A 25,336-nucleotide genomic window follows, 5' to 3' on the forward strand; every position below is an offset into this window, starting at 1 on the left:
TGCACGCGAGGAGGGGGGGAGAGTTTGCGACGCGGGCGGATGACATAGGTGCGCGGGCAGCTCGACAGCATGGCGTCCGTGTCGCTGAGCGAGGCGGAGAAGGTGTACATCGTGCACGGCGTGCAGGTAGTCACCGCAGCGGCGTCGGCTGCTGGGTTCTCCCTTTGCGGCGGGCCAGAACCGCCGGGCGGGCATTGATCGGGCCGAGCGTCCCTTTAGAGGCGTAGTTAGCGTCTTTGGCAGCTTCCCGAGCTGATGCGAGAGAGGAATGCCAGCCAGGCCTGAGGGTCATCCGCTAACTCGGCCTTGGCACCCTGGACCGGACCGAGCCCCAGTGTTGTAGGACGTGGAGGAATGGGTCTGGGGGTGTGGGAGGCTTCTGGCTTTGCTTGTTCTCAGCCGGTGACTGGGAGGCCGTTCTACTCCCCCGGAGCGAGCTGCCCCCCAGTACCTGTGTCCCCCGGCCTCCCCGACCTCAGCCTACTCTGGCGGAGTTCTGGTCGCAGCTTCTCCCCCTGCGTGCGCTAGCTGAAGCGTCCAGGGGCTGTGATGGAGCCTTCCAGCGGCTCCATCACACGTTATAGCTCCACAGCTGAGAGCTGTTCACACTTGGAGCCCTGCCGCTGGTTCCTGTGCTTCTTGGAGACAGGTGAGCCTGCAACTGGAAGACGGTGTTCACGGTCCCGAGAGCACTGTATCAGTCAGGATCAGCAATAGCGGGAGTGCCCGACTGGGTAAAGCTCTTTGAGAAAAGTAATTAGGATTGCCTTTCCCTCTGTTCTTTCTTTGCCTCCACCTTGTAACGGTGATTTTAATCCGCCAAGGATACTCCTTGGGGAGCCATTAAAGGATATTTGGTCTCTAAATCAAAAACTTTTTTATTTTTTTCTGGCCACGGCCATGAACTATTGATTCTGTCAGTTTGCCAGTTTTCTCTTACATTCCGTCTCTGAAATGGTGCCAAGGGATAGATGACAAGAGAGCCGGGTGTGCCTGGCTTTGCAGAGTTGGGCATGGTATCCGGAGTCTCCTTAGCGCCTGAATCAGCCATCTGCTCCCATCCGGCTAAGGTGCTGTGGCCTCCTGCTTTTGTTAACTGTCTGGAGTCAGACCGAATCCAGCCAGCTTGCTTTTGCAAGCAACAGTTTCACCTGAATGACAGCCCGATGTCCCTGTTGAAATGAGGGCACTTCCACCTGGGGGCAGAATGAGGGAGATTTGCAATAATAAGTTGTCAAGTGCCTGGCCTTCGACACAGGCAGCCTTAAGAGGAGGTCTGTGCTGCCGGTGTTGGAGAAGAGCACTTTTAGGACAGACTGTGAATCTTAGAAAAAAATTTTTTTAAAGATTGATTTCTTGTGAAAGTCAGTTATAGGGAGGGGATTGACGGGGGAAGATTAATCCTCCATCCTCTGGCTCACTCCCCAGAAGGTCACCACTACTGGAGCTGGGTCAGGCCAAAGCCAGGCACCAGGAGCCTTATCCAGGTCTCCACAGGGAGGCAGAGGCCCTGCTGCTCTGGCCTCTTCTGCTGCTTTCACAGATGGCACGTGCAGGGAGGTGGAGCAGCTAGCATGGGCACCCGTGGTCCAGATGAAAGTGTTACTCCCTAGGATGTTAGAATTTGTGCATCAGCTGCTTTGAATAACTTACAAAACTAAAGATTGTTTTCATGAAGAAGGAAAATAGCTTTCAAAAAGTTATCTAGAATGAGGAAGCTCTCTGATGTGATGGGATGTAAAACAATGTCCTGCAAATTTGTTTTTCAGTTTTTATTTATTTAAGAAATAGTGTGAGCTCCCATTGGCTGGTTCACTCCTCACATGCTCACAGTGGCCACAACTGGCTCAGAACAAGTTTGGAACTAGGAACAGGATGAGAGTCTCCTATTGAGTGGCAGGAAGCCTGTGGCTTGAGCCATCACCACTACCTCCCAGGCTGCACAAGCAGGAGTGGAAGATGGTGCCCCAGTGCTGGCGCTCCATCACAGCAGGTGGACATGGCAGGTACAAGGCTGAGTACCTGCCCCTGGTACATTTGTTTAAAAGTGAAGTGTAAAAGAGGATTGGTAGTGTGCCACCCTTTGTAAAAGAAAGGAGGAAGGGCTGATGCTGTTGGCATATCAGGTTAAGCTGCCGCCTGCAATGCTGGCATCCCACACAGGTGCCAGTTTGTGTCCCAGTTGCACTACTTTTGATCCTGCTTTCTGTTAATGGTCAGAGAAAACAAAGAAGCTGGCCCAAATGGTTGGGCCTCACCACCCATGTGGGAAATCTGCAGGAAGCCCCAACTCAACCATCTGGGGAGTCACTTAGTAGGTGGAAGAGTTCTTTGTGTGTGTTTGTCTCCCCCAATAACTCTGACTTTCAAATAAATAAATAAATTAAATAATAATAATAGGACCCGGTGCGGTAGCCTTCCCATATGAGCACCAGTTAGTGTCCCAGCAGCCCCGTTTCCTATCCAGCTTCCTGTTTGTGGCCTGGGAAAGTAGCCAATGACAGTCCAAAGCCTTGGGACCCTGCACCTGCATGGAAGACCAAGAGGAGGCTCCTGGCTCCTGGTTTTGGATTGGCCCTTGAGGCTACTTAGGAAGTGAATCAGCAGATAGAACATCTGCCTCTTCTCCTCTCTATATGTGACTTTCCAATAAGAATAAATAAATCTTAAGAAAAAATAATGATAAAGACATATAAAGTATGTTTATTCAATTGTGCAAAGAAAATAGAAGAAACGAAGGCTAGAAATGAACCTGGACCAGACCAGCACAGGATAGGTAAAGAGTGAGATTTCTCTGAGTACATCTTTTTTTTTTTTACAGCTTTGCGTTAGAACTGTAGTAATCTCTCATTTATTTATTTACAATTTATTGTTTTAATTTGAAAGGGTTACAGAGAGAGACCAAAAAATTGAGAGAGAGAGATATCTTCTATCTACTGATTCACTTCACCAATGGTGCCAGCGGCCAGAGCTGGAAGCCAGGAGCTTCTTCCTGATCTCCCATGTGGGTTCAGTGACCCAAGGATTTGACTCATTATCTGCTATTTTCCCAGGCCATTAACAGGGAACTAGATCGGGAAGCGGAGCAGCCCAGACTAGAATCAGCATTCTTATGGGATGCCAGAGCTGCAGGCAAAGGATCAGCCTACTAAGGCACTTTGCTGGCTGTGGTAAAGGAAAATTGGAAACAAAGTTACACACGAGCCTGATACACATGAATCCTGTAACCATGCAGAATTCAGTGCATGATAAAGAACAACTAACTTAAAGTACTGGAAACCAAATTCTAGTTGGGCACAATGAGGTTGTAGGTAATAAGAACTCTGTGCAAATACTGTAGTGTTAGTTAATTTGTTTCTTCCCTAGGTGTGGATTAGCAGTAACTGTGTATCTAATAAGGTTCAACAAATATGAAGATAACTTTGTAAATAACCAGAGGCAACTTTCTCCCTAAGAAAGAAGTTACAGAGTAGAAAGGGAAAGTGGGTATGAGCAGAGGAGTAGATAGAGTCAATGTGGCTATGTGTGTATGAGTTGGTAACCATGCCCCTGTTCTCCAGCTCTGTGGGCTGAGGTCTAGAAGTGGTGCAACCCCCGGATCCTCCTCGTTTTTAATGAAAAGAACCAAAGCTCCTTGCAGAGGGGGCTGACCCACAGGGGGCAGCTGGGAAAATACAAGAGACTGAGGTGTCTTGTTAGTCAATAAACTAAAAAAAAAAAAAAAGGAAAGGCAGAGTTGTGTTGGAAGGGCCCAAGCGCAACCCCCAATGAGCTGCCCCATGGCCCAGACTGGAATGCTTTGAGCGACAACACGAGTGATGCTAAGGTGCAGTATGGCCTGCAACGTGCTTGCGTGTTACCGTCACAAGTATTGCAGTTGAAGAGGCAGACAAGAGGGCAGAAGGGACAGCAGCACACAGAGCCCCCTAAAGGTCATCTTCTACGTAAGAGTCAGCTGGTTTTTCCCCTAAGAGGCTTAATAGTCAAACTTTGTGACTCTGCAGGTCCTGCGGTCCCTGGCACCTATTGCACAGCTCTGTGGCTATGGCGCAAAGGCAGTGGGAAGTGCTGACCCCGGGGGGTCTGGTTGCATTTGGGTCAGAGGGCCATGGTCGAGCCGGTGCTACCCTGTACTTCTGACAGCCCAACTCTGCATGATTTTCAGCACTGCAGATTTGAAGAGGGGTGGCTTACTTTTCTCCTGTATGGGTGTTGCTTGGTTTCTGGTGCATATTCTGAGTGATGATTTATGCTTTGGGGTCTGATGCGCCAACTGTAAGGCCTTGGGTGAATCTCTTAACATCTCCATGACTTCATTTCCTGTACAGTAATGTTAGGTCAGAGGTCAAAGCTCTGACTGTCCTGCTAAGAAAAGAGAAGCTATACTGTCTGTTTCTGGGAAGGAAGAGAGAAGTGGGCAGGGCATGGTCAGCTTGAGAGTGCAGCCTGGAGGTTGTGCTTGTTGTCCTCAGGAAGACCTCCGCGTGGATGGCCGCGGCTGTGAGGACTACCGATGCGTCCAAGTGGAAACAGACGTGGTGTCCAACACCAGCGGGTCTGCCAGGGTCAAGCTGGTGAGTGCTGGGACCACAGTGCCTGCCCAGGCGAAGCAAGTGCATACCCACTGTGGCTTTTGGAACACAAGTTTCCCTTGGGGGAACCCAAAACCCAAGCCCAGCTCAGGGGGGTGGAGGGGTCTTATCCAGAGCAGAAGGTCCCAACACCTCCTTGGAAGTCACCTACCAAGTCCCAGCACTGCTCCAAGGGGTACTTGTCCAGAAGGGGCAGGTGGTGGTGGTTGGGTGCTTGGCTGCTACCTGGAGTGAGGACCCTTCTTGTACATGCCTGTAGGGTCACACAGACATCTTGGTGGGAGTGAAAGCGGAGATGGGGACGCCGAAGCTGGAGAAACCAAATGAAGGCTACGTGGAGTTCTTTGTTGACTGGTGAGTGCTATTGCAGGTACTTTCATTGGGAAATGGTTTGACGGATTCAGAATGTAAACCTGTACATTCCCAGTGAACACACTCTTAGTTTGTGTTATTTGTTGTTCAGTCGTTGCCTGCCAGGCGTTGACTGACCGCACCTCCTCCTACACTCCAGGTACAGGTCTTGGCTCCAGACCTGCCCTTGTCTTTATCATCCAGCCCTCTCTGGATCTGTTTCTGGTTTCAGCTCCTGGCCTCAGCTCCTGACAACAGCTTCCCACTAATTGGGACTCTGGGAGGTGGTGGTGATGGCTCAAGGTGGCTGCCACTCACATGGGAGACCTGGCTCCCAGCTTCAGCCTTGGCTGTGCATTGGCTGATGGAGGCATTTGAGGAATGAACTAGCTGGTGCGTTAGTGTGTTCTCTTTTTCACTCTTGTTTTGCCTCTTAAGTAAATAAATACATTTTTTTAAAGTTCTTTCTTTCTCCGTTGTTATCTCCCCCTCTAGGGGTAGGGGCTGTGTTTGGATTGCTGGTCTGGTCCCATCTTCTGTCTGTACCCTTGTTTCTAGAAGCAGGTGCTGACAGCAGGCCTCCTGAAGCAGGTAAGGACCTGTGTTGGCTCCTGCTTGTTGCGGGTGTGCAGGGTGATGCTGCAGGGCATCCCCAGGACCACCTCCGTGTTTGGAGACTGACTTCCCAAGAAAGGCAGTTACCACGAGGGAGAAACAGAGGTCTTCCATTTGCTGCTTTCTTCCCCAAATGCCTGTGACAGCCAGAGCTGGGCCAGTCCGAAGACAGGAGCTTCTTCCAGGTCTCCCACATGGTTGTAGGGATCCAAAGGCTTAGACTTATCTTCCACTGCTTTCTCAGCATTAACAGGGAGCTGGATGGGAATTAATAAGCACCTTTATGGGATGCCAGCATTGCAGGCAGTGGCTAATCCATTGCTTCACAATACCAGCCCCTCAAAATCTGTTAACATCATTTTCCTATGGCTTTTTTTAAAGGACACTGTACACCAGCTTGACTTGTGACATTTGTTGGGCTTTTGCTGGGGGCTGGTCACATAGACAGCCTCTACTTAACACGTGGGGAAATTCCTGATCCTGGGAGAGCAGGTGTTCAGCATAGCCCATATGATTTGCATAACCAAGGCACAGTAAATTGCCCCATCAGTTTCGTGTTCACAGCGAGCACTCTGAAAGCCAAGTCAGATGCCAGCCATGGGCCAGCCCCACCATCAGGCCCTTCTGAAGCCGACAGCCCCTGGCCACCATGTCTGCCCCTTGCTGCAGTTGCTAATCCAGGTTTGTCCCCTCTCATGCAGCCTACAGAGGCCAGCTCTGGAGGACACTGTGCCTGGACATCAAGAACTGTCCACATCTATCTTCCTGACCAATTAGCTTCCTGGCCCATGCCTGCCATTCCTGCCCCTGCATTGCCTGTTCTCCCTGAGTCTCCACCTGTCTTTTCTCCTGGTTCTTCCCAGCTGTTGTCAGCAGTCTGAGTTGGTAGTGACTGCCCCACTCTGAGTTACTGTGGATGCTCCTGGAGGAAGCAGAGAGCCTCTCCTGGCCTTGCTCTGCGCGACTCGGAGCAGGAGGCAGTCCCCTTGCAGCAGAAAGGAACTGTGGTTTGCCTTCCTCTTCCTCCCTACCACTGTCTTCTCCCCTGCCCCCTATTTGTCTTGGACAGACCAAAGGCAGTTCGGTGCCACCAAAGGGAGGGCACCGCTGGGCACAGGGATGCCTCTCCTTGTGACTGTCTGACCTCTGGTGAGCCCACTACTCTCATGTCTCCTTCTTAGCAACGGGAGACTGGCTCCAGTGGGGAAAGAGCCTCGGAGCTGTCCTCGCCACCATCTCGCCTTGCTGCCTGAGCATGCCTGCTGGCTCTTATCCTCCACTCTGAGTCTTAAAAGGACCCCAACTGTTTCCCTCCATCTGTCTCTTGTGGTCAGCTGGGCGGGTGGATGGTAGAGATGGGCGGGTACCAAGCATGGCTGACTGCTCCTGCTTTGGGATTTCACTTGTGTCTTTCAAGAGGGATGTATGCATTTTTTAATTCCCTGTAAACCAGCAAAGCCTTTCATCCTGGCCCAGTGACTAGGAATGGCTTCTGGACACCTGTGGATAGGCACACAGAAACCGTGGCCCTCTGCGACTCGCACCTGCACCCTGGTACCTGGGGCCCAGCCTCTGCTCTGGAGCACCAGGCACTCGTCTATCCAGGGGCTCGGGTGCCGTCGCCTAACGCACGGGAGGCAAGGGATTGCCATCCTTAGCAGCAGCTTCCATGTGCTAATGACGTCAATCCCCAGTGATGGAAGGGTTTCTGGAAAGCTAAGTGCTTTTCTGCCAGTTCACCTTGGTCTTGCCCGCTTGATATCAAGAGACAAGGCTGCTATTCCCCTCCCATCCCACCCCTTAACACACACAGTTTACCCCATTTCTTGGAATTGATGAGAACTTAGCTCTTAGCCCTTTGGAAAGGTTCCTGGGTGTGCTGTCCCCAGGCCGTGCTTAGATCTGCCTAAATTGGAAGCTTCCCCATTACATGCCTTTGGCTTGCTGCTTGTATCCTCAGAATGAACTATTTAACAAGAGAAACCAAACTCCGCAGCCCAGAAAGAATTCAGTGACTTTTGAGGCCACATTCTGGCTACCACTAGGTGGCAGGCCACCAAGTACTCTCACCATTGTGTTGATGGCCTCAGAACTGTCTAATGTCCACCTTGGAGAAAAAGTTAAGGAGAAAGTATTTCACTCATAGATGTGTTGGTGTGCCTGGACTTGTCCATTGCCCTGGGGATCCACCTGTTTTCTAAATAATGATTAAAATTGAAGCAGAATCTTTTGGAGCCCTGAGTGTAGGTGTGGCCATTATATCTGCTTGGTGCTGGTTGAAAAGGCACTGTTCTGGGTTTTGTTTTGTTTTTTCTTCTTCTTCCTTTTAGGATTTATTTATTCTTATTGGAAAACAGTTACGGAGAGAAGGAGACAGAGAGAGATCTTCCATCCACTGGTTCACTCCCCAAATGGCCACAATGACTCAACTGAAGCCAGGAGCCAGGAGCTCTCTTTGGGTCTCTCATAAAATTTCAGGAACCCAGGGCCTTGGGCCATCCTCCACTGCTTTTCCAGGCCATTAGCAGAGAGCTAGGTGAGAAGTGGAACAGCAGCATATAAACCAGCACCCATATGGGATGCCAGTGTCGCAGGTGGAGGTTTAGCCGGCTGTCGTGGCGCTGGCCTTGAAGGGACACTGTTCTTGAGTGAAGGGCTCTGGACTGAGGACAAAGCAGAGGGGAACCTGTAGAAGATGTTTGAGGTGGTTGTTGATGAGTTAGGACTCCCAGGCTCGTGAAGTCATTTTCCCTGAAGCTCCAAGTGAAGCTCCCTGTGAAGAGCTCAGAGCGTGCCAGTGTTCTCATAGTCACCAGTGGGGAAGCACTGTGATTTCAGAAGCATTGGGTGTGCACCCAGGGGGATCAGCTCTGGGACCTGCCTCGGGGCTCGAGGACCATCACCTGCTCCGAGTGCCTGCTAACCCACTTTTCCTGCCCAGGGTCTGGCCTCGCTTGACTTGAGGCTTGCAGACGAGGTTGATTGCAGGTGAAGCAACAATGAACCTAGTGTCCGGGGTTCCTTTCCAGGTTGTCATGGCCTTGATCTCAGCCAACCCCATTTAAAGCAGAAATGGTGCCACGCAGGAGCAGTGATGGAGGTGATATGTCAGGAGGGGCGAGGATGGGGAGGGATTGTCTTAGTTGTCCAGCTTTGGAAATGCTTTCCCACAGTTCTGGGAAGAGGCTCTGGGCTATGCTTTCTGCAGGGTCTCAATTGGTTCTGGTAGCTATAAATGCAGGAGGCACATGATTGTATGCCAAAACACCCCAGTGTATTCTTCCCTACCTGTGAGCAGGGCTGGGATTCCCAGCCTGTATTTCCTACCTGGCTGGCTCTGTGTTTGACAGAGAAGCCTTTTCCTTAGGGCTGTCTGGCCCTGTATTCTTGGACTCATCTGGGATCTAATAGCAAATTCAGAGACCAGAACATTTGTGGCAAAAGGTAAACCCAAGGAAAAGTTAATCTGACTGATGTCAGAGTGCAGGCCAAGTGTGTGGCGTTAACATTGAGGAGGGCACAGGGACACCTAGCAGATAAGGGCCAAGGTTAGCTCCCCGACATTGGTTTGACCTTGTGACTCAGCTTTCTAATTTCCAGGGCAAGATTAATTGCTTCTGGGTTACGGTGAGAACTGAGTTAGTACATCAATGGGTTTAGAGCCATGCTGTTTTGTAGTAACAGTAGCATTGTACTTCCCTCCATGCAAAATGACCTAGTGGAACTGTCTGGGGTCTCCTAATGTCATCCTGCAGATCAGATCCCCAGGCTGGAAGATTTTTGGTTTTGAAGTTAGCCACATTCGCCAGCACTCTCCCCCTCTACCTTGCAGACTATGGCCACTGGCTGGGATCTGCAGAGTTCCCTAGGCGAGGTCTCCAAGGCCCCCTCTGGACCCGCATTTCTGCCAACTCCATCAGAAGTCCTCAGCTTGGGGAATGAACCAGCAGTGACATCTGCTTCTCTGTCTGCCAAATAAATAAAAGCAGTTTAGCCCAGTGTCAGGAAACAAAACAAAGCAAAACAAAACAGTGGGACCCAGTTCTGTAGGTAGAAGTAGACAGTGAGACCAGGGAGGTTCTGTGAACGATGTTATCCTAGGGATGAGTCCATGCATTAATCCTGAAGTCATTAGTCACACCCAGGCAGATGTCCTCACTGTATTTAGGAAGAGGAACGTTTCAAGCGTTGGTATCTTGGACTGGATTTGTCTACGCAGACATCTTCGGATGGGTGTGTTTTTTGAGCACTCTAAACATGGCACTTAATATTGATTGCTTAACATTCAGATTAGACACAAGTTGAGTTTTGTTGGCTGTGTGGAATGAAAACTTGATTCCTGGTGATTTGATTATTTCACCACAAATGGGCTGCTTTTCATGGCCTGATGCCTGAGTCCAGGGAGGCCCCCATGAGGTTGACATGCAGTAATGAACTTTCTATGGGGACTTTAAATTGGGCTTCTGCTGCCTGACAATGTGAAGGGAAGACTACAGAATTAAGTAGAGTACTACAGTGATGTCATCTCATGGCTGCGAGTTCATCCCTAACAGCAGTGCGAGTGTGATTAAGTGGCTGTGTTATTGGGGTGGGCATAACCTTGGACCTTCACACAGGTTTTGCTTTGCTGGAATCCAGCTACCTCCCTGTGGCCTGACCTTGGGAGCTGAGTCTCCTATGTTCACCCCTGCTCCCACCACTCTGCGTCCATTGTGAAATCCCCCCCTTTCTTGCTGGCTTTGGATCTGTATCCACCCGGGCCCTGGTCACTGGTGCAAGAGGAGGAGAGGCTAGAGAGTTACATTGTGTGATTGGTATTTAATCAGCCAATAGTCTGTCTTGCATTCATCTTTCTTTTTTGTATAACGATGATCTAAAAAGTGCTTGCTATAACGCTGACATTCTAAGTCATTCCAGAAAAGTTAGAGAACTTATATTGTGATATTTGTGTAGAGAATCGGCCTTGAAAACAGCTGGGGTGTCTATCAGGCAGCCCCTGCATGGGCACCAAGTGTTTACTGTTCAGCTCCGCAGCTTCCTGGGCCTACTTGAGAGGAGTATTTATGGTGCTCTGAAGATAAGAGAGTTAATTATTGCCAGCTGAGGTCTACAGAACCATTGCCCCTGTTTTCCTTTGGCCACATGTGGTCTCTGTGAGAAGTCCTGGGAAGTCCCGTCGCCTGCGCAACCCAGGGCATGGTGCTAGTTGGCCCCGCAGCCAGGCAGGTGCCTCCCTTGTCTTGTCAGTGTTGCACCTGGAAAGGAGAACAAAGCCTGGTGCAGATGCCTCTTAATCTGCAGAGGCTCACCCAGCTTCTCTGGTGCTGTTCCACGCAGCTCAGCCAATGCCACTCCGGAGTTTGAAGGTCGAGGAGGTGATGACCTTGGCACCGAGATCGCCAACACCCTGTACCGGACATTTAACCAGGGCAGCCTGGACCTGAAGTCGCTGTGCATTAGTCCTCGGGAGCACTGCTGGATCCTCTATGTGGATGTGCTGGTGGGTGCACAGGACGCGCCGGCGACGCTCTCCTCGGTGTGGGCAGGGGTGGCGGGCTGCTCTCTGCCTGCTGCTTTTCCCCTCATTCAGCATGGTTGCTTCTAACATCCATCCAGGATGAGAAATGAGGAGTCACAATCTCCTACAATCTTTCATTACTACAGCGTATATGTGAAGAACATGCATATAATGCCAGTCAATAATAGAATTATATTCATATCATGAAGCCCCTAAAATTATCCACACAAGTTGTTAGGGAAACAGTAGAGCTGCTCTCTGGATGGTGTCCGAGTTGTTGGGGAAATTTTAGATGTAGTGACAGTCTGTGTGGAGTGCTGAGGAGCTCTTAGAGGCGTTTTCATGCAAACCTTACATATTTTTTGGACACTGTTACAGTTCTCATTGATAAATAGAAACAAAGTCCCTGACTAACCCAGGCCTTCCCTGCCAGGTACATGTGCACAGCTGCAGTCAGCATCTTTGCCCACGGGTAAAGGCTTGTGGGCAAGACCTCAGTCTTCACTGTGATTGGTGTAGAACCTGCAGGTGCTTCTCAACAATCACATGCAAGAAGTAGCTCCAGTGGGCCCAGTGCAGTAGCCTAGTGGCTAAATCCTTGCCTTGCATCCAGTGGGATCCCATATGGGCTTCACTTCCCATCCAGTTCCCTGCTGGTAGCCTGGGAAAGCAGCAGAGGACAGCCCAATTCCTTGGGACCCTATACTTGCAAGGGAGATGCGGAAGAAGCTCCTGGCCTCTGAGAGGAGCTGCTCAGCATGCCCGGCCATGGGTGGTACCACAGCCCGAGCCAGCCGAGACCTTGCTACAGGGCCTACATGAGCACCGCCCCAAGGCTGTACTTGAAATGAGACTGAGTGTATGCGCCAGCCAGTGTGCTATGGTCACTGACAGCTCGCCAGGAAAGCAGGCCCATGTCCTGGTCTTTAGCTAGCAGGTACACTGCTGTGCTCCTTAGGAATCAGGGTCCTTCCTCCAGGGTCATACAGCAATGAGTGACGCCTGCTTTCTCTTCCCTCCTCAATTCCTGTCTCCTGTAGCTGTTGGAGTGCGGTGGCAATCTGTTTGATGCTATTTCTATTGCTGTAAAGGCTGCTCTCTTCAATACAAGGTGAGTCTTCCCAGGCAGACACTTAGAACACAGAACACCAAGGAATTCCCTGCTGTAGCTCATCAGTACAGAGAACAGGGCTGTTTAGCCTTGAACATGGCGCTATCTGATGCTCAGCTGCAGCAAGGAGAGATTTCCCAAGCCTAACCATATATAGACACTTGTATGTTTATTGCTATTTTCCTTAGTGAGCATGTACCATGTAGGAAGGTAGTAGAGAATTACAGAAAAGCGCAGAAAAGAAGATACCAGCTGCAGGCCAACCACGCCAAGGCTCTCAGCTGGCAGGTGAGCTCCGTGGGCAGGGCTGGCCCATGTTGTAGCTCCTGCATCCCCAGGGCACACCTGGCACGTAGTATGTGCCCACGTTTCTTGGCTGTACACATGAGGGTTTTAAAAGCAGAGTAGCAGCTTGCCACTGAGATTCAGGTAGGAACAGGCTGCGTTGATGCAGCTCTGGCCTGGCTTCCCAGAGAGGCTGTGGAAGAGATGAGGCGTGAAGCTTCACTGGAAGGCCTTTTTGAAAACTGACCTTTCTTCTGACTGATGAGAAGTCTTTCTGCGTTCTGTGCACCAGGCACTTCACAGTGTCTCTGAGTAAACGCGTGGGTGGGGCGATTGAACGCGTGAGGGTTTCTATTATGGTAACAGGGATCCTGACAATTTAGAAATGAGGATTAGCAACACTCAGGGACATTGCCAAAGAAAATAGTTGAAGAAGTGAGCAAAGATGCCTCTTCCAGGATGTGCATCACAACTTGTGTGTGATGGTGAGAAGTTGGGTGCGGGCCTGTGGCCCAGCCCTGGGTTGGAGTCTGCACGTCAGCGGATCCCGAGGCTGTGCCCCTGCAAAACCGTCACCACAGGCGGCCCTCGCAGCCTGCTCGCTGTGTGCTGCACTTTTGGTCGTTCTGTTTGATATAATATTTCATAATTCTGAAATTTCGTATTTATATTGCTAGATAAATGTGGGTGTCTCACAGTTTTCATTGTAATTGGGTTCCCCTAGAATGTGGACAGCCTTTTACGCAGGCAGGGTCTGAGGGTATTCCTAAGCCTTCTGCCCAACCATGCTATGGCCAAAGGGTTAGGAATGTGTGTGTGTCCGTGTGTCCATGCTTAGTGTGGAACATGCCAACCAAAAACAGATCACATGACTTGTGAGATCATTTGGTACTTACGCCTGGGGCTGTTCCTGTGGGGCTGCAGCCAGGGCAGACCGTGGCAGGACTCCTTGGCCCCGTGGATGTTCCTGACTGCAGCCCTCCTGACTGGATATCACCTGTGTAGGGGCGCCAGGAGGACTGACTCCTGGGAGTTTACATTAGAAGGACTGGTAAAGCCCTGATACTGTTTCCATTATGATGGCTGGGTGGACCTCCTCTGCCTACCCGCCTCCCCGGACTGGAATGGGTGGGTTAAACATGGCTCCAAGCACCAGCTCCGCAGGGGCCCTGAGCCCCAGCCTCCCTGCAAACAGTTGATAGCTCCCATTCTGAAGCAGTAGATGAGCTTTTGACTTAGTACCAATGGAAGCACGCAGTATGTTGTCCCTGGGGTCTGCCTCATTCTGAGTACTGCGTTTGGATGATTCTGTGCTGTTGCCTGTGGTCATAGCTCCTTTGATCTGTGTGAGGTTCCAATTGTGTCTGTCATAGTTCGTCCATTCTGTAGTTGATAGACATCCCGGTGGTTTCCAATTTTTAGCTGTTACAAATTGTGTTAGATGCGAACATGGACTTAAATCTCCTTTTTTTTTTTTTTTTTGCTAAGAAAGAATCAAAATTCTGGGTCATAGAATCTGGCTGTATTTGGTTTTTCTTTAACAGACAAGACAGTTTTCCAAGTGCTTTTGCCAGTTGATATTCGCTCTAGCAGTGGGTGAGTTCTAGCTTGCTCCATATCTTGGCCAGTTTTGAGTGTTTGTTTTTGTTAACAGCAGCCATTCTCTTGAGTGGGTCTTTTTTTTCCCTTTTTTTGGTTTTTGTTGTTGTTGTTTTGTGTTTTATTTTTTTCTTTTCTTGAGTGGGTCTTGAAGTCACTTTGTAATTTTAACTTATATTTCCCTGGGGCATATTTAATCTGAGCACATTTTCATGTTTTTCTTGGTGACTTGCCTAACCTCTAAAAAAGGGTTCCCCCCCTTTTTTTAAATTATTAAATAAATGGGTCTCATAAATATTTGTGACAGGCGCATAGTTCAACATTTTTTTAAAAAATTTTTTTTCTTCTATTTTATTTTTAATTTTATGATGCCATTCCATAGGCTCTGGGATTTCCCGTTCCCCCTCCCCAAATTCCCTCTCCCCAACTTATTTCCCCAATATTACTGCAATAGTATAATACTTCATAAGCAGTCATAAGTCCATGATTCTGTTGTTTAAGTGTGTCCTGACATTGCTGGTACAGGCAGTGGCAGACAGTCCAGAATCCTATTGTCAAGATACACCTGTTGGGTCTTTTTGCATATTTCTGTGTTCAGTTACTTTTTGTTATGTTTTGAGGGAATATATTCTATTTTTTTTAAGATTTATTTATATTTATTGGAAAGGCAAATCAGACTTATGGAGAGAAGAGATGGAAAGCTCTTCATCTGCTGGTTCACTCCCCAAATGAGCCAAGCCAGGAGCTTCTTCCAGGTCTTACACACAGGTGCAGAGTCCCAAGGCCCTGGGCCATCCTCTACTGCTGTCCCAGGCCATAAGCAGAGAGCTGGGTGGGAAGTGGAGCAGCTGGGACATGAGCCAGTGCCCATTTGGGATTGATCCCGGCACTTGCAAGGTGAAGATTTAGTCAATTGTGCCATAACGCTGGGCCCAGGAATATGGAATATATTCTTCAATATACCAGATATATGTTTATAAACATTGTCTTCACTCTGGATTATCCTTAAAAAGGACACTTAAAAAGTGTCACCTGGCAAGCAGAAATTTATAATGTTAAACATAATTGAATCTATACTTTAACTTTTTTTTTTAAAGATTTATTCATTTTTAAAAATTTTGTACATCTTATTCATTTTATTATATACACAGAGGAGGAGAGACAGGAAGATCCTCCGTCTGATGATTCACTCCCCAAGTGAGCCGCAACGGGCCGGTGCGCGCCGATCCGAAGCCGGGAACCAGGAACCTCCTCCGGGTCTCCCACGCGGGTGCAGGGTCCCAATGCATTGGGCCGTCCTCAACTGCTTTCCCAGGCCACAAGCAGGGAGCTGGATGGGAAGTGGAGCTGCTGGGATAAGAACCGGCGCCCATATGGGATCCCGGGGCTTTCAAGGCGAGGACTTTAGCCACTAGGCCACGCCACTGGGCCCTCTACTTTAACTCTTTATGTCAGACATTTCCCGTGTCCTTCCCAGAATCTTCATGTTTTCCAGGAGCATGAAGATGCTCAGTTTTCCTCTGTGGACCTTGTTGTCTTATTTTCACATTGATGCACAACAGTCTGTTTGGTGTGGGTCTTTGTGAATGTTTTGTCTTCTCATGTGGATATGTGACTGACCCAGTATAATTTTCTCACGGAGCCCCTTTCCCGCTGCACTTGCCTCTCTGCTTTTGACAGGGATGTCAGCATGGCTGTGATGAAGTGCAAGGGAGACCTAACTGTCTTGTCAGATCTCTGTTCTGGATCCCAAGCAGAAGAAGTTCTTTTTCCTTCTCCTGGTAAGTGAGAGTTAGAGCTGTGCCTCTGTTTCCAGGATACCAAGAGTTTCTGTTGTAGAAGATGAAGAGGGGTCGAAGGAGATTGAACTGTCTGATGACCCCTATGACTGTATCCAGCTCAGCGTGGAGAATGTTCCCTGCATCGTCACCCTGTGCAAGGTGGGAGCTTTTTTTAAGGTGCCTGTGGGTCTCCTCTAACCCCAACCTATTGAATAGATTGAGAAGTTAACAGTTTCATGAACCTTACAGGAGTCCTCTTAGCACAGTGATTTGGTTGTGCTAGAAATGGCTGCCGTGATCAGCTCTTTCTTTCTTTTCATTGTAATGAGCAGATAGGGGGCGGGGTCCTGGGAGGGTCCCAGTGACGACAGCGGTCTGGGGTCTTTGGCGGTTGAGTAGTGACAGGTGGCAGACACTGATGTCTCTGTGCACCCCAACAGTCGTGTCTGTGATGTGAGTGTCTTGTGTGCCAGGTGTGATTTTTGCAGTAAAAGAGCAGAGGCGGGCTCAGCCTGGTACTTGGGCGGATGCTGTTGTACGCTGCGTGCTGCCCCCAAGCTATGCACAGAGGGCCCGGGTCTGGCTGCTTTCACATGGGATGCATAAAAATCGGCCTGAATGACTTAAGTTTCATTCCATTAAAGCCACATCATGAACTTGGAGTGTGGTGAAGCACTCAGATGGGAGGGTATTGGGACCAAAGCCCACTTGCACTTGACTCCTGCTTGAGCTTCTCCCTCAGCACCAACCCTCTTGGTACACCTGTGCCACCCATGAAATGCATGGCTTTGTGTGAATTTTTTCCTGGTGTCCTAGGTTGGAAGGCCTTGGTGGTCTCTGACTTGGATGGTCTTTGGCCCCTCTGCACCCCAGATCGCCAGTTCACGGTTCAGTTACCCCATTTGTACATTAGCCCATTGTAGAACTGTTGCACATCTCTTGAAATACTTTCCATAGGAGCACCTCTGAAACGACCTTGAGTACGGGTGCGAGTCCTCTTGGGGTGGATCTGCCCATCCCTGGACCATGGCGGGCTGTACGTGACACGTGAGCCACGCTGCCTGGACTTTTGCAGATCGGCTACCGGCACGTGGTGGATGCCACTCTCCAGGAGGAGGCCTGCTCCTTGGCCAGCCTGCTGGTGTCGGTGACCAGCAAGGGAGTCGTGACGTGCATGAGGAAAGTGGGCAAGGGCAGCCTGGACCCCGAGAGCATCTTCGAGATGATGGAGGTAAGACTGGGCCTGGTGGGAGTGCTTCCTGCAGTCTCCTTCCCGGGCTCAGAGCTTGGCGGGAAGCTGGTGTGTGTTGCATTTCTGTTGACCTGGCCATACGGGGTTCAAGGGGGGGGCCCTGCCCTGCCAGGAAAGGGACCTGCCAGTTACCATTGCTTGTCCCCTGATGCCAGGCTCATCCGTTGCTAAATGGAAACACTGGGCTTTGATAACATGGTCACCCGCAGCTCCCCCGTAGCAAACTTTTGTGATTTGATGAAGAGGGGGACCACTGAATTCCTGGGACCAGGGCCTGGAAGGTGGCTGCCTGCCCACTTCTTCACAGGTGTCAAAGTTCCTGAGGCTTGTCCAGGGATGAGGGCCACAAGCTGCTCTGACCTCTGACTGCTTGTTCCATTGATCTTCGTGGGCTTAGAACCTAGAGCTGAGGAGGTTGAGTTTTAATAGACTTCAGTGGGGTTTTTTTGTTGTTGTTTTGGGGGTTTTAGTATGTTTTGTTTTGTTTTGTTTTTGGATGACAGCCCATGTGTTTGCTTGCTGCCAATGGCTTCTGGCATCTCCCTGGGTGACATTAACACCGAAAGACCTGGCCAGGTTTTGACCTTGGCCGTGCAGAGGCCTGGGGGCGGGTGACCTAGAATCCTCTCATTAGGCTGTCCTCAGCTCAGTCTGTCCTCCACGCGGCCAGGGGTGCCTCCCCGGGCTCCCTGTGCCTTCCCACAGCAGTACCATGTGGCCTGGCCAAGCACTCTGCCACTGAACCATGGTGACAACAGGAATGCCAGGCATGTGCCCATGGGCCAGGAAGCTTGGTGCCTCCTCCTGCTTGCCAGGGGTTGGGCTGTCTGGCTCGGGTTTTGTTTTGTTTGTCTTGTTTGTTTTTTTGTATGTTGTTTCAGTAGGAAGGATTTCCTAAAATGCAACTGTGATGTTGATGTTGTTGGGGTTTCAGGTTTGTTTTGTTTTCATTAAAGTCCCTTAAGACAGAGGAGTCTGTGCAACACAGGCACGGGTGTGGCTCGTCGGCAAAAAGGGAGACTTGTGGTGTGAGTGGGAGCCTCACGCGTGGGCCCGTGCTCTCTCCCACCCCCTGTCCTCTACAGACTGGCGAGCGTGTGGGCAAGGCGCTGCATGCCTCCCTGCAGAGCATCCTGCACAAGGAAGAGAGCCTGGGGCCCAAGAGGCAGAAGGTCGGATTCCTGGGATGACTCGCACAGCACCCACTCTGCAGTGCGGCCTGCTCCCGCCTCCTCTCGAGCTGGAGCTTGTACATATTTGTGTTCGCTGTCATGAATGGCAGGCAACGTTTGTACTAAAGTCTCTATTCTGGTAAGGTCTGCTGTGGCTGAGTTCTTCCACTCCAAGCCAGGATGCCGTCAGTTCAGAGACCTGCTGCCAGGGACAGGGTCATGGGCTCCCCAGAAAGACTCGGCCCAGGAGCCCACCAGAGCCAGGCCCACACACGGGAAGATGGGCCCATGATAGTGCATTCCCTAAACACTTAGGGTGAGGCTATTGTGATTTATTTAAAATAAATAAATAAAATAAATGCAGAGCTTCCGAAGTAAGAATCACAAAGCAAAGTTCATTTTGTGTCATTTCGGGAGGAGAGGAGGCAGTTCTTAACAGCCAAGAGGCCCTTCCTATAATCCTGTATTTGGGTGATTCCAGGGACGTGCTGTGCACAGGGTAGGCTCCAGGGCTGCAAGTCACCCCAAATCCCGAGGAGGCCTGGCTCTGGCTTCCTGCCGTCAGGAGAGCCAGGCAGGAAATCCAGGGCCAGGGTTCAGGAGTCCCTTCTGCCTACCCAGCCTTTCTCATCACTCTGATTTAGAAATGGTTTTGGGGTTTGTAACCACGCCCCAGTGTTTCATAATATTCCAGAGTGTTCTCAGCACTGGGAAGCCTGCCTGACAGATGTTGTCATGCGATTACTCAGCCCACCTTCTGGGGGTAGCAGGCAAGGCCATCGCTAATGGCCCCAAAGACTCTACCCTAAGGCCGCGTTCTTCTCCTGGCACAGCATGCTGAAATGCAGCCTCCCCAGGGGGAGAGCTAGAGCAAGCCCTGTCTATCTCCAGGGGAGCCACAGCTCCTGCCTGCAACTTCCAGAGCTCCAGGGATGGGAGGGAAGCCAGAGCTCAGCCCGCTGTGTCCTCACTCTGCATCTCAGCCAGACGTGGGCTAGGCAGGCAGGAATTCCTTAGGTAACGGAAAGAACACAAGAGCTGAAATCCTGGTGGCCCTCCCAGGGTACTGGCCCAGACCCCCTTCCCAGCACGGCTGCCTGTGCCAACGAGCCTGGGTCTGCCCTTGTACCTGGTAACCCCACCTCTAGGTATTTTCCCAAAGCGACTCTGGACTCGATGCAAGGACAGTGAACACAGAGAATTGCTTCCGGTGGTGCTTTGGCTACCCAGTGGCCATGGGTGCGTGTGGGCAGGAGAAGCTGCTCTACCGTGTGCCATGTCTCAGTCCTCTGCAGCTGACCCCCGCCCCATGGCCACTCGGACTGCCCTTTCCTGCCTGCAGCAGTCTTGTTCCAGTGTGCCTCCTGTAGACCTCTGGGTTTACGTTCTCCGGCTCCTCTGAGACTTTTGGATGTGGGTGCTGACTAGGCATTCTTACTGAGTTGGGGAACCTAAAATACCATCATGGTTTTTGGGGTCAAGAGGGTAGGGATGGAAGTCAGGTAGTGGATTCTGGCACAAGGCTGGCTCCCAACACGACCCGTAGCTCCTGGGATCTGTGCCCAGGTGCCTGGGTGGGATGATAGGATAGAACTGGGGTAGAAGAAAAACAACGGTGGTAGGAAGGATTGCAGTGGGAAGATGCTTCGCCCACCCTGGCCCAGATAGTAAACCAGAAACAACACTCAGCTCTTATTGCTGAGGAGAGCCCAAAAAGGGACTTTGTCCACAATGGCTGCTCCACCCACCCTCCCAGAGCTGGCAGCAGAGAAGACACTGAGAGCAGCAGTTTGAATGAAGGGACGGGGAAGCACACGGGTGCCTGGTAACACAGGAAGTTGCTTGGTTAACTGGAACAGAGGCCAGACGGAGTAGGAAGGGATGAGCAGAGAGAAGGAGCTAGAACCAGGTGGCAGGGGCCCAAAGAGGACGCGTGGTTACCAACTCCAGTGGAGGTGCTTCCACTCTTTGGGGTCAGGATGCATAGGTCATGATCAAGGTTCCTTCTACCATAGCCAGAGAACCTGGCTACATTTCAGAAACATCAGCTTTGCAGGTTTGGAGGAAGAGCACTGCATGGCTTGAATTCCTGGAGAAGGGAGACGTTCTGTCGTGAGCCAGCTGTCCCTGACCACTTTCTCCACCGGGTGCCTTTGCAGATCCCACACATGGGATGGAGGACAGGAGCAGTGCACAAGCAGGGGAGATCCTATGGGAAAATGGATGCAGCCAAACTCCTGGCCAGGCTGTGCAGGGTTGGTAGGAGCACTCAGCTGGGTCTACGTTTGCCCAGGGCCTAAGGCTGAACGAGTATCCACTGAGGTAGATGGAAATCTGTAGTATCCTCTAGGACAAATTAGCTTCTCTCCTTGGGCAAGCTGTCCCAGCCAGAAGCCTCAGCAAAGTGCACAGCCGCCCCAAGCATGGCCAGTTTATTCCCAAAGCTCCCAACCAGGTGATTTCCTCTGGCTCCTGCCTCTGCGCTGTCCCCACACCACATGTGACCCCAGCATGGACTCCCGAGCATAGGCATGGTAGGGACAACCCTCTCGTTTCGCAGAGAGGTGCTGGGCTTAAGGAGCATGAGCAGAAGGACAACAGGTGTCAGGTGTCTCTGCAAGGTATGCAACTCAGAACTCCCAGTTGTCCTTCCCTGCCACCGGGCCACCCCCAAAGGACAAACCGACAGGATCCCCGTGAAAGCCAGGGTGTGCCTCGCCCACGGCCTCCTGTGACATGGAAGTGGAGTGGACACTAAATGGGTCATAGTCCCAGGCACCCTGAGTTCAGATGCCTGGCTTGGCAGGTGGCCGTCACTGAAGCTAGGGGTCTCAGGACCCTCATGTCTGGGTTTGATGTGAAAGGCTGAGGTTGCTCTAGCAATATTCTTGGAGATTTGCCCTTTGGATGTCTGATCTCTGACTGGAAGTGGAAAGTTCTCAGATTTGCATGGGCCGGGCCACAGTTCTGTTGACCAGCAGCCAGGGGCGCTAAAAGGAAACATCTGTGCAGGGCGAGGGCCAGAGGGGTGGGAGGGTGGAGTGGGGTGGATCCTTGTTGGGTCAGAATTTTCCGTGTGGTTTGCACTGAAGAGGGTGGAGTGCCCCGAGCTTGTTTTGTATAACTGAGACTTCCAGCAGTGTGGGAGGGAAAACAAAACACTTGAGAACTGAGTGGTGCCTGCAGAGCCTGCTTCCTCGTATTTTTTTCTGCCTTTGGGCTTTGTGCTCAAGACAGGTCTGTGTGCATCAGGGAACTGGGGAGGAAAACGCAGGCCCTTGAGGGTCCTGTGTGAACAGACAGACATTCCCTGGAGGGCAGGTCCCATGCCAGGCCACCATTCCTCTCCTGCTGACCCCCTCCCCTGGCAGGTCAGCAGCAGATTGTCCGGACAAGGAGGGGACCCACAGAGCACTGCCTGAGGGTTAGCTACCATGGTGGTCCACGCCTGGCTAGTGCCTGGTGGGATGATGTGAAGGTTGGATAGTTGAAAGATGTTAAGTTCGGCACAGGCAACCCATGAGGCAAGGGAGCCACCAAGAGTCCATGAGTCTGCGGCTTCCCAAACATCCTGAACCCAGGAGGTGCAAGCCTCACCTACAGGCAGGCCATGGCCAGCGTGGCTTGTTATAGGGTCCACACTGTAATGGGGACAGTAACAAGTGGAGCTCCATGAAAGGGGATATAGGGGAGTGAATGGGAGAAGGGACCAAGGAGGACACCATGGGGCCTAGTGCAATGGCAAAGTTCGTTAATCCTTCCCCTTCAAGTGCTGGGATCCCGTGTGGGTGCCAGCTTGTATCACGGCTGCTCCACTTCCCACCCAGCTCCCTGCTTGTGGCCTGGGAAAGCAGTAGAGGACAGCCCAAAGCCTTGGGACCCTGCACCCATGTGGGAGACCTGGGAGAAGCTCCTGGCTCATGGCTTTGGATTGGCTTGGCTCAGCTCGGCTCTGGCTGATTTGCAGCCATTTGGGGAGTGAACCAGCAGATGGAAGATCTTTGTCTCGCCTTCTCTCTGTAAATCTGCCTTTCCAATAAAATTAAATAAAGCTTAAAAAAAAAAAAAAGACACCATGGCCAATTCCTAGCCTCTTACCTAATGGCTCCAGGAACCAACACTGGGGACCCTCAGTTGGTGGCCCACCAGACAGTAACCTTTATATAACAAACCAAGGTTTAATTCTTTGCAAATAATGAGCTACCATCCCAGGTAGGGTGTAGGTAATTATGTGGTGCCATCTGACCGGGTCATGGATAGGGGCATCCCGTATCGGGGCGGAGATGGGGGTTAGACCAGGTGAACTCATGCAACCTGCTTCCTAACACAGCTCGAGAGTGGCCTACGGCGTGGTTTGAGACCCATGGGAGCAATGAAATGTGAGGAAACGCTGGGCGGCATGTGGTGCAGCAGCTCTGGTGCTGCCGGCGACACTGCGTCCCATTTTGCAGCGCCAGGTTCAAGGCCTGGTTCAGCTTCCAGTCCTGCTCCCTTCTAAAACACACCATGGGAGTCAGCAGCGGAGGGCTCAGGTACTTGGATCCCTGTCAATTACAGGGTAGACCCAGACTAAGTTCCAGCCTGTTGGCTTCAGGCTGGCCAGTGCCAACTGTTATAGGCATTTGGGGAATAATCTAGCAGGTGGAAGCTTCTCTCTGTGTTGCTCTGCTTTTCAAATAATTGTGGGCGTTTTGTTTGTTTTTAAGGCCTGACAAGGAGCAGGCTTTGGGGCACGGTGGATTAAATGGTCACTCGGGATGCCCACATCTCTTAATGGGGTGCCTGGGATGCAGTTCCACCTCCTCTACCAATCCAGCTTCCTGCTTATGCGCCTGTGAGGCAGAAGATGAAGGCCTAAGTCCTGGGTCCCTGCCACTCACGTGTCTGGGAGACTCAGACAGAATTCCTGGTCCCGGGCTTCAGCCTGGCTCAGCCTCTGGCGTTACGTGCATCCCAGGGAGCATCAACTGCATCCCCCTCTAACAGAGACACATACCCCTGCACACACACACCTGCCTTTCATCCTGTTTGTAGAGTATTCCTAGGGCTCCACAGCTAACAGTGATGGGTACACATCATACAATGAGCTTGTCATTTCTCAGAACTGCCGCTGACCCTGCAGGCTGTCTAAGACCCTTCTGGGGACAAACCAAACTGACTCCATACTTGAGAAGACCCAAGACCTGAAGCACTGGCCTCTGACATCATTGTATACACCAGCCACTTCTTCCACACAGGCGAACTTCCTGGCACCTGCACAGCAGCACCCTCTGCAGACACCCGTGGGTGAAGACCAAAGACCAGCTCTCTACAGATTGTGCATCCAGCCCCTAAGCCTTGTCCTTCCTGCCATGTCTGAAGATCACTCACCAAGTAGGGGAGAGACACACACACACACGTACCACCACCACTCCCCAACAAGTGATGGCGTGACCCTACCTTGCCTGGGGGATAATGGCAAACAGGTGCTTCCTCTCTTGTTCCCCTAGTGTGCCCCACCCCCACTCCCTCTCTGCCCTCCCAAGTCTGGCTCTGCATCCTCCCAGTGCCTCCACTCCCACTGCTAGATGTAGAATGGGGAACACTTTTGCTGGGTTCCCTGCCTGGAGCACTGCTCACATTCATTCATTCTTTCATTCATTCTGCAATCGCCCAGCCAAACCCTGTGTGTCACTCCTTCAGCAAGGGGGCCACCTCCCTACCCTGCCACACCCTGCCCTGCCCTGGGTGTGTCAGATGCCCTGCGAGACCCCAGCACTGTCCACCATGAGTCCCTAGGGGAGGGGAGTTTTTTAAATCCCTGCAGCAGTGTTGTTCTAGAACCTTCCCTGTCCTACACCTCCACCCCCAGGGCAAGGCTTCAACACCCAGGCCCATCCTGAACAGCCAGGGACTTCTGGCAACCTCAGTTTTAGAAAGCACACTTCTCCTTCCATGTCCTAGCCACCAGTGGCCCCATGGCGTGAAAAAAACCAAGACTGCCCGTCAGTGGAGAACAAGTGGAACAGGAACACTGGTTTTCTCTTGCCCTCAGCCGCCCGCCTCTAACTTAAGTTACATAACTCTCAGGCAACCCAAACTGTCCTGCCAAGGGCCCCAGCTGCTTAACACTCCAGAAGTGTGCGGGGCAGCGCCCAGCGCCACTGAAGGACCACACCAGCCCCTGCTCCCCACCCAGAGCTCTGACCCTCGGCTCCACCCCAGCGCTCTGGTTCTCCGGGGCAGACCATTCCCTAACCACACGGGATGCCTCGCATCCCTGGGAGGGTAAGAAAAGCCTGAGTTATTTCAGACCTGGATTTTCTTTCCCAAACAATCTCCAACGCAGACTAGAAAATAAAGGACACCCTGCCCCTCCCCCATTTGCCAGGCAGCTGTCACCAGGATGGACATTGCAGGACCCCCTCCCCACCCCCATCACCACCGGACAGCAGCCAGGGACCATCACCGCCCCATACTCCAGCAGCCCAGCTGGTGTCCTTGCCTGGGATCTCAGCCTGCCTCCCCCATTCCCCAGCCAGTGGCTGCCAGCTCTGACAGTGGCTGTGGTGGAGTAAGGCCACCTTCTCCCTGCAGCCCCATGCTGTTTCATGGCCTTGACTTGGTGCACCTGCTTGCTTGTTGTCTCTCTGTAGATCCTTGGAGCCCCCATAAGCATCCTCTGGAGGCCCTTGACTTTCCATGTGTTCCTTTCTTTATCACGTCTGCATGTATTGGGCTGTCTGTCCATTCTGTTGCTCAGCTGGTCCCTGATGTTAGCTGCAGGCAGCTCCTTCAAGCCGGCACCGAGTCCCACACACGTGCTCCTGCTATCCTTTAAGCAATTCCTTGCTTTCTGGCAAAGCAACCTGTTCAGGGACCACCAGCCACTTCTCCCAGACTTGAAGGTCCTGGTGTCTACGGGCTTTGCAGAGCTTGCTGGCTTACAAGGCGTGCCCAAGGCCAGCTGGGGAGTGGACCCGCCCACGTTCAAGTCCACGGGGGCCATGCACGACTAAATAGTCATTCTGAGTTTAAATATACCAGCTTTTCTCTTTGCACTCATGTGATTCTCTCATGT

General features: G+C 51.5%; 1 protein-coding gene across 1 annotated transcript; it reads left to right on the top strand.

Moving 5' to 3' along the window:
- The first annotated feature begins 27 nt into the window (after positions 1 to 27).
- EXOSC7 (exosome component 7) lies at positions 28 to 18,412 on the top strand. Its single transcript, XM_004581401.3, has 8 exons — positions 28 to 126; positions 4,473 to 4,574; positions 4,852 to 4,946; positions 10,896 to 11,058; positions 12,117 to 12,187; positions 15,888 to 16,011; positions 16,928 to 17,083; positions 18,190 to 18,412. The coding sequence occupies exons 1-8, from the start codon at positions 70 to 72 to the stop codon at positions 18,292 to 18,294; spliced, it is 873 nt and encodes a 290-aa protein (XP_004581458.1). The 5' UTR covers positions 28 to 69; the 3' UTR covers positions 18,295 to 18,412.
- The last annotated feature ends 6,924 nt before the right edge of the window (positions 18,413 to 25,336 follow it).

The sequence above is a fragment of the Ochotona princeps genome, chromosome 21 (assembly GCF_030435755.1).
Source record: "Ochotona princeps isolate mOchPri1 chromosome 21, mOchPri1.hap1, whole genome shotgun sequence".
Taxonomy (NCBI): Eukaryota; Metazoa; Chordata; class Mammalia; order Lagomorpha; family Ochotonidae; genus Ochotona; species Ochotona princeps.